Genomic DNA, 14322 nt, shown 5'->3' with positions numbered 1-14322 from the left:
ATTTATAGAATTTATCTTTTGCATATGTAGAATATGATCTTACTGAGCAGAAAACAAAATGTGTCCTGCTATCTTTTCATGTAAGTAAGTGAAATCAGATGTCACAGCAATCCACTTATGGTACAGGGCATATTTACTAAAATGTGCAACATAATAACAAGCATTAACATTTCTTGTTTATCAACAGGTCCCTTTAACCTCAATCAGAATTATTTACTAATAATGTGCATTAACACACGTGTGCACATGTTGATAAATAGGTCCCATAATTTGCAGTGTAATGATTGGGTGAACGGCCAGGGCAGCCATAAATCTACATTTCCTACCATTTACAATAGACTCAAAACTTTGCTTTAAATGTATCAACATTTACATTTAGCATTACCATAGAAACATTTTATAGCTTTGCAATCTCTGTAACCCGATTTCAGTCATAAACAGTAACCATGTATTGATTTTTCACACATTCATAATGAATTAGTTAAACTAAGTGTAGACTTACATTGTGATACCTTTCAAAGGATCAACAACAAGGTTCCATGAAATATGAGCTTTTGAGACCGTGCAGGCTCCTTTAAACAGTGACCTCACGGATGGTAATTTTCAAATAGCATTTCCATGGTCAAAACAGTGTTTTACGAGCAGACATGGGGGTCTCCCTCCAATATGCCAGGAAGCTTATGAATTATCTCATGTTCATGTGTAAGTTTACCCAGATTGAATGGAGGCATTCCTGGGGGAAGAGTTGGAGAGGGATTTAAATTTAACACATATACTTTTGTATTTTAAAATGTATGTCTATAAATTTTCATTAAAAATTTGTGCAGAGGTGTAGACACATTTTTACAGTAGGCTTCAGAGGCTAATGAAAGTTCTGATGAAGATCTCAATTGCACCCCAACTGCTATGACAGCAACACATGGTGTCTCCAAGCCATCAATCGTCATCGCCAAGCTCCTCCCCCTGACCCAGTCAAGAACAAGGGGGGCGGTCAATGGGCCCTGATTCCCCTCTCCTGACTAATCTGCTACGTGGGACCCCCTGAGTGTTAGGCATTCCCCTTAGTAACTTAACCCCCCACTACCACCATCGAGGCAGCCTGCCAAAGAACCAATCCTGTGAGGCATACCCCCCCCCAACAGAACCCCCTCCACTGAGTCACCAAACCAATAAACCATCTCCTCCCAGGGCCCAGTGAGACTTTCTCTTCCCTGCCGTCAACCTACCTCTTCCAATGACTTTTTCTAGAAGACTGAGGTAGGAAGAAGCACGACTCCCTCCTATCTCACTGGCATTAAAATTCAAAATGATATTGACTGACCTCATGCTGTACTATGCCCCTCCTGTTGTGGAGCATAGTGCAGTATGCGATCAGCCATAGCCATTTTGAATTTGGCGTCAAAGAGGCCATAAAAGAGCTACACTGCCTCTTGCCTCGGTCTTCTTGGAAAATATGCTGAAAGACATAGGCCTTGGAAGGGTATTGACTTGCAGGGGGGGGGGGCGGCATTAAGGGGAAGGTGGTATCTGCTGTCAGGGTGGAAGCAGATCCTGCAGGAGGAGCTTCCTCAGTGGGGAAAGTTACTCATTGGAGTTCATGCACAGGGGACTTATCAGAGGATGTGGATCGGTGGTCAGAAGGCATTAGGTGTCTGTGTCAGGAGAGTTGGGGAGCAATTGAGGGCCCTATCTGAACTTGCATTAGCCTGCCTAAGTTAAAGTAATTAACTATACCTCTTAGAGGTGTAATTAAGTTTTGGTATTAACAGTGCAATAACACAAAGTAAGTTATTTTGCACTATTTGTTGTAACCCATTTTAATTATTCATGAGCTGCTTAGCATGTATTTGAATAGTAGTCATCTTATTTCATTATTTTTCTAATCAGATTGCATTACTTCTAAGTTAGCAGTAACGTGGAATATGCACAAGTTTATGGAGGTGTGTGCCAACTAATGCGGGCATTTAATGCACATTAAGGTCTGTGTTAGACCTAATGCAGTTTAGTACATAGACCCCCCCTAAAGGAACATCAAGTAGTGCTTATCAGACCACCTAACATACTGTTGTATAGATATGGAATAACTCCGTCCACCCACAGAACTCCCAAGAATTTTTTAATGAGTGACGTAATTCTTCCATTTATTACAGGTTCTTACCAGATGGATGTATACAGTCAGAAAAGGTTATCGGGACATAACTTACCACAACTGGCGGCATGGATTCAATGTAGGACAGACCATGTTTGCCTTGCTCATGGTATGCCTTTTTACACTAGGACCCCACCTGGTGACCACTTTTTTGGATAATTATACTTTGCATGCACAAATAGGTCTGATAGGCTTAAGGCTTACATTTTACAAAACTATTTCTTTTACAGACAGGTAAACTAAAAAAATACTATACAGACCTAGAAACCTTTGCAATGTTGGCTGCAGCTTTCTGCCATGATATTGATCATAGAGGTACCAATAATTTGTACCAAATGAAGTAAGTAGAAAGCACACCATGTATGTATCTATATATATATATATTTCTCTCTCTCTCACTATCTATCTATCTATATATATTCACACACACAAATATATTATACATGATATACTGTATATATGTTGCTTTTAGCCTTCCCTTGATACTGTACATCTGGACCATAAGGATGATCTTATTTTCAAGAGGTATTTTTCTGTTCTGTGCCCATGGTCCAACTATTAGATGTCTGCATTTTTGTAAATGGGAGGTTTTGTCACCAGAATATTAGTGAACTAGAATACAGTGCTACTTTAGGCATGCATGCCATACATTTGTCATCAATAATTTACAAAATCTAACCTAATTTAACATATTCTATAAGTCCTTAACAAATGTAAAATATGAGACCATTCTTGTACCTGTTTGTTCATCAATAGGTCACAGGCTGCACTAGCAAAACTTCATGGGTCTTCCATTTTAGAAAGACATCACCTAGAGTACAGTAAAAATCTGCTGCAAGATGAGGTCAGTTATTGTTCTTTTTACTATAACTGATATATATAAAAATATTAATAGATCATAGGAAAGGTGGCTGAATTGAAAATGCCACCAAAATATCCAAACATTTTTGGATTTTTTGTTTCAGCAAATAGCATGTATTATTTACCAAACAAAGCATTTGAATAGAATAATCCTCTATTTGCATTACATTTTAGCTAGATTTATAATGATCATTAAATATCAAAAAGAATAAATATTGAATGGTGATATGTCATGAGCCAACTGCAGAATATGCTGAAAGTAGCAGAGCAATTGATTAATTGATTACATATTTTTATATTCTGCCTTTTCTGCACACTCAAAGTGGATAACAACTCTCAGCCATTTAGCAAAAGTACAGTACAAACCTAATGTACAGTATTTAATATACATGTCTTATTGATTCTGAGTAAGGCTAAGGAAATAGTGTGAAAAAAATATATATATCTGGTCTAATATCATCATCCAACCAGACTTATGAATGCTCTAATTAGCCAATACAAGCAATGCAAGAGCTCCACTGCTATGGATTTACTCTTATCCACTGTTAAAGCTTCACTGTACATTTCAGCAATGTTCAAGTTATCAGCTCAAGTATGAGTTTTGGTCCAACCTTATGAAAATCCTTGACATTGATATTAGAAAAGCATCTAAAAATGTTTCAAATTAGTCATAGTGCAGGAGTGCAATGAGGCCTTTTTTGGTTCATTAAATCTGAAAAGACTTGAAAATGCCATCAAAATATCCAAACATTTTTGGACTTTTTGCTTCAGCAAATAGCATGTATTGCTTACCAAACAAAAAATTGGAATAGAATAACCCTCCCCCCAAAATAAATTCAGACAAAAAAAGGGCCTAAAAGGGACAAACCAAACCAAAAATATTTAACTTACACATCCCTATTATATACTGTGTTCCACGCATAAAACTGCAGTCTGATTGGCATGTGAGACTATTGTATAGCCATTTTTGTATTGTCCAAATAATCCAGGCCAAGGATACTAACTTTCAAACCAGCACACAGGAACACATTTGTGTACGTGCTTTGGCCCTCGCCCAGATACATGGCTATTTTATAACTTATGCACATATACACATGCATGTTATAAAACAGCCTGGCCCAGGCACACAGTTGCACACGTGCTTTGGCTTGCGTCCAGGTATGCGGTTATTTTATAACTTACACACGTATATGCGTGCATGTTGTAAAATAGCCTGGCCATGCGCTCATATGCCCCATGTTATAAGTGGGGGCATGCATGGCATGCAAATCCCACTTCTACTGCGCAAGTTGGGGGATTTCAAAAGGGGTGTGCACTGTTGCCATTACCAGTTTACCAATTCACCCACCAGTTCGCACAGTTAACAGCTAGGTCCTCCAGACCCCCCCTTGTTTGATAGCCTGTACTCCCCTTAGTTTCCCCAGACCCTTTAAACTCTTCCACAATGGCTCAGTCTTTTTTTTTTTTTTTTAGCTTACATGCCATCCATAGCAGAAGTAAAATTATGCAGCAGAGGACCTCGGTGCTCAAGTATGTACGCATCATCTTTTGGCCAGGCCCTGACACGCTCATGCCCCTCCCAAACCACGCCCACACCCCACCCATTTTTTAAAAAGTTATGAGATCTACATGCTGCAGGAGATACACGTGTATCTGAGTGGCTTTTAAAATCTTCCTGGCGCATGCAAGCCCAAAATATTCACGTATCACCTAATTAATGTGCATGCCGGACTTTTAAAATTCACCTTTAATGTTTATTATTTATTTATTTATATGCTGCCTAGCCTGGAGGCCCTAGGTGGCACACAAAATTAACTCGATATTTAAACATCTGGTTTCCTGGTCAATCTTATTATAGTTATACTGCGCCACATTGCAATAATGTAACAAATTTGCTTATTCTGAAACTTCCTGGTCAAGGGTTATAAGGACCAGGTTTGGGAATCCTTGACTACTACTACAACACTTTTCAGGTAGTTGATGCCACACTCAGGACTTGATGGTATTTGGCATATAAAACACTCCCTAGCATATCTTAATTTGTAATCTTTGTGTCTTACAGAGCTTAAACATTTTCCAGAACCTGAATAAACGCCAGTATGAAAATGTTCTACATCTGTTCGAAGTTGCAATAATAGCAACTGACTTAGCTTTATATTTCAAGTAAGTAAAGCAATGTTTAAATGCCCTATCATCCCATAATCATAGGTACCAACTAAGTACAATTCTTAAAAGAAATGATTTATTCTAGCTATGTTGAAATAATCCTTGTTGAATTCCCTAAAAGAAATTAGAAAGCAAATTCTCCCTCATTATCCTAGATTACACTTTAAAATATGGTTTCACATTTTAACTGTTACCATATTTTTTTTTCTTCCAGTGATTACTTCAGAATTATGCTAATTAGTGTATGCCCCCAGAACCATCTACTTTCGTTTTCCATAGCTTTGCTGTCAAGAGTTTCTTTATTTTTGAAGGTCAAAATGTTTCTTGTGGCAAAATGAAGACAGATTAGCGGTTTGGACATGTTTTGATCATTTAGGTCATCTTGAATCAGTGAGTGCAGCAGAGACAGTCCTTACAGTGAAAGGCATGATTCTCGTATTGTGATAAATTATCTGTTGACAGGTTCAAAAACTTATTTGGATTTAAGTTAGATGATACTTATTCGCTGGAGGTCTGGAGAATCAATACTGGATCATTTAGTGCTTTTTTGGTGGAAAATATTTGGGCAATAGTGAGTAAAATTCCAGGTGGTCACAAGTAAGGGCTTTTGATTGAAATATAGAGAAGCAAAAAAAAAAATATATGAAGAAAATGGGAAAATGTGTGAGCATTGGAAAGTTAGACACAAAAAACTGATAAGGCAGGCAAAAAGAGAATTTGAAAAGAAGCTTGCCGTAGAGGCAAAAACTCAGAATAAAAACTTTTTCAAATTCACCTGAAGTAGAAAACTTGTGAGGAAGTTGGTTGGACCACTAGATAGAGCAAAAGGACATTTAGGGAACACAAGGCCATTGCGGAAAGTCAGGGAGAATAATTTTTAAAAAATGCATGAGCGTGTCTATACATGCAACTATATGGATGTGTGTGCACATGCACATGTATTTGATATCATGCGTGCAAATTCACACAAAGTATATAAAATATGTGTAAATCTACCCAACAACATGCTTGCATATCTAAAAGGTAATCAGCATGTATTTTCAGCATAGCTGGATAAGTTTTGACTTATGAAGAAATCCAATCACAAAGCCAAAAGGCAATTGAAACTCAAAGAATAAACCACAATAAATTGCCTAATCAATTTGACATAATATGAGCAATACCCTTTTTTTTTTTTTTTTTTTTAAATAAGGAGGAAAAGCCGAAACTAACAACGTATGATTAGGTGTTTTAATCATCGGTCTAAAAAACCTCCAACCAACCTTCTTACACAGTTTTTATTCTGTAAGATAAAAATGAGAAACTTATCTCAGAACTTTCTGTCCCTTCGCTGTCGAGTTGAAAAACCAAATAGCTGACACTGCCAGCGTTTCACCCGATGGCTGCTTCAGGGCAAAATATGCAACTTAACTTTCCATGCTTTAAACTGTGGTGGTGCCACTGCCATTTGGGGCTATTTCTGCAAAACATTAAAATTATATTATTGCCAAACCATGAAAACAAAACATTACATCTCCTTTATCTACATTAGGAGTCACCACCCAAGTACAAAACTTAGGGGGTAATTTTTCAAAATGCGGTAAGGCGTTTTCGCATGCGTTAAGGGCTTATCGCATGCGAAAAGCCCCGTTTTCACATGCGATAGGCCTTTAACACATGCGATCGCACCATATCGTATGGTGCGATGCAAATTCCAAAAATGGGAGGAGTAGGGGCGGAGAGTGAGCTGGGTTAGGCTCTCTGCGAAGAGTATCGCACAGCCATAACGCAGATTTTTAGCTACACCTTTTTCAAATGCGTTAGGCGGTGCGATAGCGACCGTGACCATGCGGAAAGGGTTTATCACCATTTGTGATGTGTCCCGTAAGGCTTATTTCAGAGGATTTGAGGGAGGGAGAGAGAGAGAGAAGGTGGGGATTAGGTAAGAGTGTAGGGGGTTAGGGGTCGCTTTCACATTCTACATGAGACGTACGAACAGAACAGTGGTCTCTTGTGAAGATTTGCTGGCCTTCGGAGTGAGGAAACTCACTCAAAGATGAGATTTGGGCAAGGGTCTCTCAACCTAGCTTGATGGACTGGTAACATCAAGCTAGGTTGAGAGACCCTTGCCCAAATCTCATCTTTGAGTGAGTTTCCTCACTCCGAAGGCCAGCAAATCTTCACAAGAGACCACTGTTCTGTTCGTACGTCTCATGTAGAATGTGAAAGCGGCCCCTAACCCCCTACACTCTTACCTAATCCCCACCTCGAGTTACTAGGTGGGCCTATCCTAGGGATACAAATACCTATCTATGGGACATGCTATTATGGCCAGGCTCTCTCTCTCTCGCTCTCTCACTCTCTCTCTCTCTGGTGTGTCTGGGATCATTGAAAAACAGGTCCCCCAGTGGTTGAATGCAGGAAATACATCAGGTTTGGCACTTATTGCAGAATATGAAATGGTATCACAATGTGCACTAACTTAGCTCTTCGCACAGGTAATTATCGCAAAATGTGATAAATACTATATTAGCATAAAACACACCCCTTTTGCTATCGCATGCGGTACTTACTGCATTTTGATAAATCCAGGCCTTAGACTGTAAGCCCTCTGGGGATAGGGAAATACCTACAGTACCCAAATGTAAACCGATGTGATATCTCAGATCGAATGTCGGTATATAAAAAATAATAAATAAATAAATAAAAATAAAAATAATAATAAATATTGTACTCACATACTTTTCTCAAGAAGACTCCCAGTCTAGATATCAAGGTGAACCCACTCCTTCTGACTCTCACAAAAAGGCTGGTGCATGCGCGCTTTATATATAGCCCAAACGGACCATGTCTCTAAAAATTGATTTAAACATTTTTTTTTCTTTTTTAGTCGAAAAATAAGCATTCTGTTTCAAAATCTATGCGAATGAAATTATAAGCACAAAGCTTAAACACATAGGGCCGGATTTTAAAAGCCCTGCGCGCGTAAATCCGGTCGGATTTACGCGCGCAGGGCACTCGCGCGCCGGCGCACCTATTTTGCAAAGGCCGCCGGCGTGCATATGCCCCAGGACTCGCGTAAATCCCGGGGCAGTTTGGGTGGGACCACATTAGGAGTCACCACCCAGGAAAGGGAACTAGGCATCATCGTGGACAATACAATGAAATCCTGAACTCAGTGTGTAGCAGCATTCAAAAAAGCAAATAGAATGTTAGGAATTATTAGGGAAGGAACAGAGAATAAAATGAAGAATATCATACTACTTCTGAATCGCTACATGGTGCAACTGTACCTAGAATAGTGTATGCAATTCTGGTTGCTGAATCTCAAAAAAGATATAGTGGAACTAGAAAAGGTACTGAGAGAAACAGAATCCAAGATGGCATTGTAACACTTTTCAGCATGGTGTGGATTTCCTCAGAATTCATTAACTTTTTTTTTTTTATCTTGGATATGCCTCACTCTGGTTGGAAGAGAAGGGCTAAGGAAACCAGTCTCTACTATCCCTCCAGACTCCCACCTTGCTGACCCCATGGATGCCCACGTTGTGCAGGAGACACTAAAATCAGGAGTTGAATCACTAAGGTTTGCTCGAGAAGATGTACTTGTCTCTCCTCCAGATTCACTAACATCACTTTCTCGATTGAAAGGACCCCTCCTGTGAATCCTGCAGCAGCTCAGAACCTGGCTCCACCATCAAAGGTGTGGTGGGCTGATGCTGCTGACGCAGTTACACTCCCTGCAGAGAAAGCGGAGCAGTGTTTGAGTGCGCTTGCCAGTCCAGCCATCTCTGGAGGTCCAGGGGGTTTTTCTGCCTTAAGCGGTCAGTGTGTCAAAGAAGGACTGCTTCATTCTCTCAAACTTGCCACTAAAGTTATATCCCCTTTGGTTTGCTTCTCAATGGTAAGACCATCTCAGTTTACTTTAGAGTAATTTTGGGAGGCCATAGAAGGGCTAGGATCCTCCGTTATGGTGCAACTGAATCCTTTGGTCACAAAATGTTCTGATCTTGAGACCCGAGTGAAAGTTTTGCAATTTTCTAAAACTAATACAGGACAACAAACTGATCTACGTAACTGTGTTAAATCATCACAAGAATCTATTATCTTACTTTCTAGTAAGATGGAAAATATCGAGAATTCTATGAGAGGAAGGAATTTGAGATTTATTAGTTTTCCCAAGATATCTCTTACCCGAGGATATGATACTTTTTGGAAGTATTGAAGCTGTTCCTTCAATTTCTAAGGCATACTATCTGTGTTCATTAAAGAGGGAAAATGGTTGGCCTGTTAGATTTTCAGCTTTGCCTTCAACAAAACTGGATAATATCTCGGCAATACTGGAGACTTCTGATAGCAAAGGGGCCACTCAGAGTCGGATAGAGATTGGATACTGAGGTTGTTTTTTTAGACATCAAGCTGAAACTTTCCTTAATTTTAAAGTTATAGTTTTTCCAGATGTGGCCAGACAAATTCAGAAAAAGAGGCAGCGGTTTCTCTAGAGTTCTCCAACTAGGTGCAATCTTCTTAGAGATGTATCTTATACTTTTTTCTAGCCTGCTCAATTGTCTCATTTCTTAAGTGATAAGATTCCATTGGGAGATATTTCTCCTCAGACTGCAGCTATGTTATCTTTTTAGATAGGCAAATTGAAATCCTGTAAATAGTAAGAGCCCCTGTTAGTGTCAACTTTTTCTTTATTATCCTTGAACTGTGTCTGGATTCCCATTATTGTGGACTTGGATTGGAATTGATATTTTACATTTTCTTGATTATTTCCTAAATTTTGTTTTTAATGTCCACCTCTGTTTTCATTTTCAAGAATTTTTCTTGGATACTGTAATATGAAAATAGCATAAATAAAAAGTTTAAAAAAAAAAGAAAAGGTACAGAGAACAGTGACCAAAATGAAAAAGGGAATGGAACGATTCCCCTACGAGGAAAGGTTAAAGAGGTCAGGGATCTACAGCTTGGAGATGAGATGGCTGAGGGGAGATATGATAGAGGTCTATAAAATAATGAGTGGAGTAGAACAAGTACATGGGAATCAGTTGTTTACTCTCTCAAAAATAAAGACTAGGGGACACTCCATGAAGTTAATAAGTAGCACATTTAAAATAAATTGGAGAAAATATTTTTTTATTCAACACACAATTATTTATTTATTTATTTATTTAAAGTCTCTTATATACCGATGTTCGTATGCACATCACATCGGTTCACAAAGAACAAAAGCTTTTGGGCGGAGCCCTTACATATAACAGCAGAATATAAATAACTTTCGGGCGGGGGCCCTTACATGTAACCATAAGAATACATTAAACAGGGGGGGGTAAAATACTGGTAAGGCGATGCAGTATTCCAAACATTAAATGGATACAATCAACTATATACAAAAATAGGTGAGTACAAAGTACAAAATCGGCAGGCATTCTTAGTCAATTAAGCTCTGGAATTCATTGCCAGAGGATGTAATAAAGGCTAGGGATGGGAATTCAGGAGAAAGGAAATAAGAAATTAGGCAAAATTTCCTATTTTGTTTCATTTTGTTATTTAAACAAAACGATTGAAAATCTGACAACATTTCATTTGTTTTCATGATTAATTTTGAAAACAAAATTGATCTGTTAAGCCTAGGCCTAGGCCTAGGCCCAGGCCCAAAGCCGGGGCCTCACCTAGGGAATAAGCCAAGGCCCAAAGCAAGGGCCTCAGCCTAGGCATAGGCCATGGTCCAACGTCGGAGCCACGTCCTAGGCCTGAGCGCGACACCAGGGTCTCGGTAGAGGACCAGGCCTTATACTAGGACCTTGACCGAGACCCCAAAAATGTTAAAAAAATGTACTTGCTCTGTCGGGGATCAAGTGTTGGGGTCCAGGCTCAGGCCCGATGTATGACTTTGCAGCAAGTTTTGTCTTGTCATGTTGAAGAGACTTCCATAAACCTTTGCATTTTAAAGTTCAGTTCACACATTTGTTCATCTGAGCTTTCTTAAATGCTCTTTAAGCTTTGTGCAAAGCCCTTCACTTTAATTTCTTCCTTTATTATTGGCAGAAAGGTGATGAATTATTCATACATAATGCACTTCTGGTCTTTCTACTGATGCATTTAAAAAACCATAATTCTCCCTATAACACAAGGCAATTATCAATATTTTCATGCTTTCTATTATTTGCAAAAGCAATTCAAAGAGATACAGTAAAGGCTGATATAGTGGAAAACGTGATTTACTGTTCTAATGCAATGCAGCAGCAAAGATATGCCGGTTACAACAGACTATAACTCATTTGGAACTGGCTGAGCACAGGGCCCCTCCCTATTATTTGTTGCAGCATGACAAAGAAAATGAAAGTAAACCAGGTAATTAAATAAAAAGTATCAGTTAAGATTTTTTTCCCCATAGCAAGCATAGACCTTAAATGTAATCTGTATAAAAATTCAATGAAATCTTAATGTAAACCTTTTATAGTGATTGGGTCACTTTTGCAAGATTTTTGTACTTTTGACATCTTCCCATTGTTCAGCAACAAGCATATGCAAATTGAAACAACATGATTGGCCCATCCTGTTAAATCCCACTATCACTTTAAAACAGAGTTGGGGAAACGTTTTTGAGACAGGGCCACGCATGTGACTCTTGCCTACACCAGGTACCATGAAGGTCCCCTCAAAACTCCAGTCGGGGTTTTCCCCTCAGAGTTCCCATCAGGGAGAAATGAAAGAAGGCCAGCAATATGTTCATTTAAAATTGAAAAGAAAATAATAAAAGCAGCAACTAGATCATAAGTAAATGAGCCCTGCAGGGACAGAAGTAGCAGGAGGAAACACATTCCCCAGCATCTGTTTCCCATAGGAGGTGGGCATCCCCACCTCCCAACTGGTGTGATTTTCATGAGGCCTCCTGTGCCAAATAAATCCTCCCTGGGGCATTAAAGGGGTGGCAGGGGTGAATGAGGGCTACTAAAACTTGCCCTCATTCTTTATTTAAATTAACTTTACCGCTGCAGTGCCCCAAATCTACTTCCAGGTTTGCCCAGATATTTAGCAATATGGCGGGGACTTGCCTAAAATTTCTGTCCCTTTTTCAATTTTTTTTTTTTTTTAAATATCCCCTATGGGCGGTACCGGCGGTGCTGCGTCCTGGGTCCCACTTCTGGATTCATGGTGCTGCTGGTGATGTCACTGCTGGGCCCAGCCAATCACTACAGCAGCAGTGGGAGCATCCCCAAGACTACCGCTGCTCACTGGAACTTCACCACTGGTCGGCCTGAAACGACTCTGCTCCTGCTCTAAGCTTCCTTTGCCACTTTTGCAGCGCTAAGCCAAGTCCTCGTGCCAGCCTGCCCAATGTGATGTTTTATTGTCTCTAGCCCACTGATTCCCCGGTCCGATGTCATCAACATAGCCCTGATGTGTGTGACGTCAGGCTGTCGCTGATGATGACAGGCCAGATCACTGGCAGGGGCCAGAAACAATGAAGATTGTGAATCAATTAAGTAGGCCAGAAAAAAAAAAGGGGAGATGGGCTGATTCTGGGCCATGGGCCATAGTTTGCCTGCCCTAGCTCTAAAACCATAAACAAATGTCAGCCACTGTAAAGTGGAGAGCCAAGGCTCTAACTCTTACAAATTTATACAAAGAAATAAGGACCTCCATGAACATTTAATGATGGCTAGTTTCCTTGTTTGACCACTGGTTTTAAAACGTTTGTACTGGTTACCAGTTATGCAGCTTCTGAAATTTAAGGTTTTAACTTTAGTATATAAAAGCTCTTAAAAAAAGATGCCCCTAAATATTTGTCTGAGTTGATTCATCATTGTTAGGAATCCTGGCTGTGCCAGTCCAAAACTGGGCCCCCTCACCTGCGCCAGCTGCTCCCAGCTACAGACCCCGCTCGCGGCCTGATCTTGCGGCGTCCTGAATGGCCGCTGACTCCTGCTCCTCGTGGTTGTCCCCCTAGATGCATGCTGAGTCACAGGATTTAAAGGGCTAACGGCGGGAAAGTTCCCTGCGGCCCAGGCTGAAGACGTCAGGCTGGCTGAGTATTTAAACCCTGCCTCTCCGCTCACAATTCGCCTCAGCAACGGGTTCTGCTCTCTTGTAGAATGTGAGTTGCCTGCGTTCCTGGTTCCTATGTTCCTGTTCTCATCTTGCCTCGCTCCTGCTCCTCAGTTCCTGCCTCCAGTCCCTGCCTTGCTCCTCGTCTCCTGGATTGCCTCTCTGTTCCGACGCCTTGCCTGGTACTCGACTCTGCTCGAACTCCGCCTGCCCTGACTCCTTGCCTGGTACTCAACACTGCTTGATCTCCGCCTGCCTTGACTCCTTGCCTGGTTCTCGACTGCTTGATCTCCGCCTGCCCTGACTCCTTGCCTGGTACTTGACTCTGCCTGATCACTGCCGGCCTCTTCACCTGGACCTCTCTGGTGCCACCTCTCATCGCCTACAGACATCACCAGGAAGGTCTGCGCCTAAATCCTGTCGGCCCCCATACCCAAGGGCTCAACCTGCAGGGAAACTGGTATAGATGAAGTTCCAGTTGGGCCTTCCTCCTTAGTACTGCCTCACTAATGACAAGGACTTCCAGGAGCCACTCCCTGGGGGTAGCAACAACCTCACCTCGGCTTAAGGGTCCACATTCCTAACAATCATCATACTCCTCGAGTTTTGCGCTCCTCTAGCTCTTACCTTCTTGAGGTTCCTGATTTTAGAGTAGCGCATTTACAATCTACATGTAAGCAAGCTCTGTCAGTTACTGGCCCTTCTCATTGGAATATGCTTCCTGAGAATTTGTGACTTGTGCAGGATTTTAAAGTATTTAGAAAGCAGTTGAAGAGTATTCTATTCTGTGAAATATTTTCTAATGAATAAGTGACTATGAATATGCTTTTATAATGTTTTTATTTCATTTTATTTTAATTGTATATTGTAATTGTTGTTTTTATTAATGATTGCAATTCACCTAGCTTGATTATTTCATTATAGGCGAAACAAATGTTTATTTATTTATTTTTTAGATAATTATCAGGTATTAACAAATGGCAAGATGGCTTTCAAAATTCTCAATGTCAACCAATGGCAGGACAACTTTCAGAATGATCTGAACTCTCTGAGATTACAACTGAACTGGCCTGTTTCTCTAAAGGAAAGGAAAAGAAACAGGGTTTCTAAGT

The 14322-nt window shown here is 40.3% G+C and overlaps 1 protein-coding gene across 1 annotated transcript in view; it reads left to right on the top strand.

Moving 5' to 3' along the window:
- The window catches only part of PDE6C (phosphodiesterase 6C), a 118789-nt gene that overhangs the window by 56881 nt on the left and 47586 nt on the right, over nucleotides 1-14322 (top strand). The window contains 4 exon segments of the mRNA XM_029610719.1: nucleotides 2151-2258; nucleotides 2380-2489; nucleotides 2906-2993; nucleotides 5073-5173. Of these exon segments, the coding sequence (XP_029466579.1) occupies nucleotides 2151-2258; nucleotides 2380-2489; nucleotides 2906-2993; nucleotides 5073-5173 (407 nt within the window).

Source organism: Rhinatrema bivittatum, chromosome 7 (assembly GCF_901001135.1).
Source record: "Rhinatrema bivittatum chromosome 7, aRhiBiv1.1, whole genome shotgun sequence".
In the NCBI taxonomy this organism is placed as follows: Eukaryota; Metazoa; Chordata; class Amphibia; order Gymnophiona; family Rhinatrematidae; genus Rhinatrema; species Rhinatrema bivittatum.
Note: the sequence above shows the minus strand (reverse complement) of the source record. Positions and strands in the feature narration are given on the sequence as shown.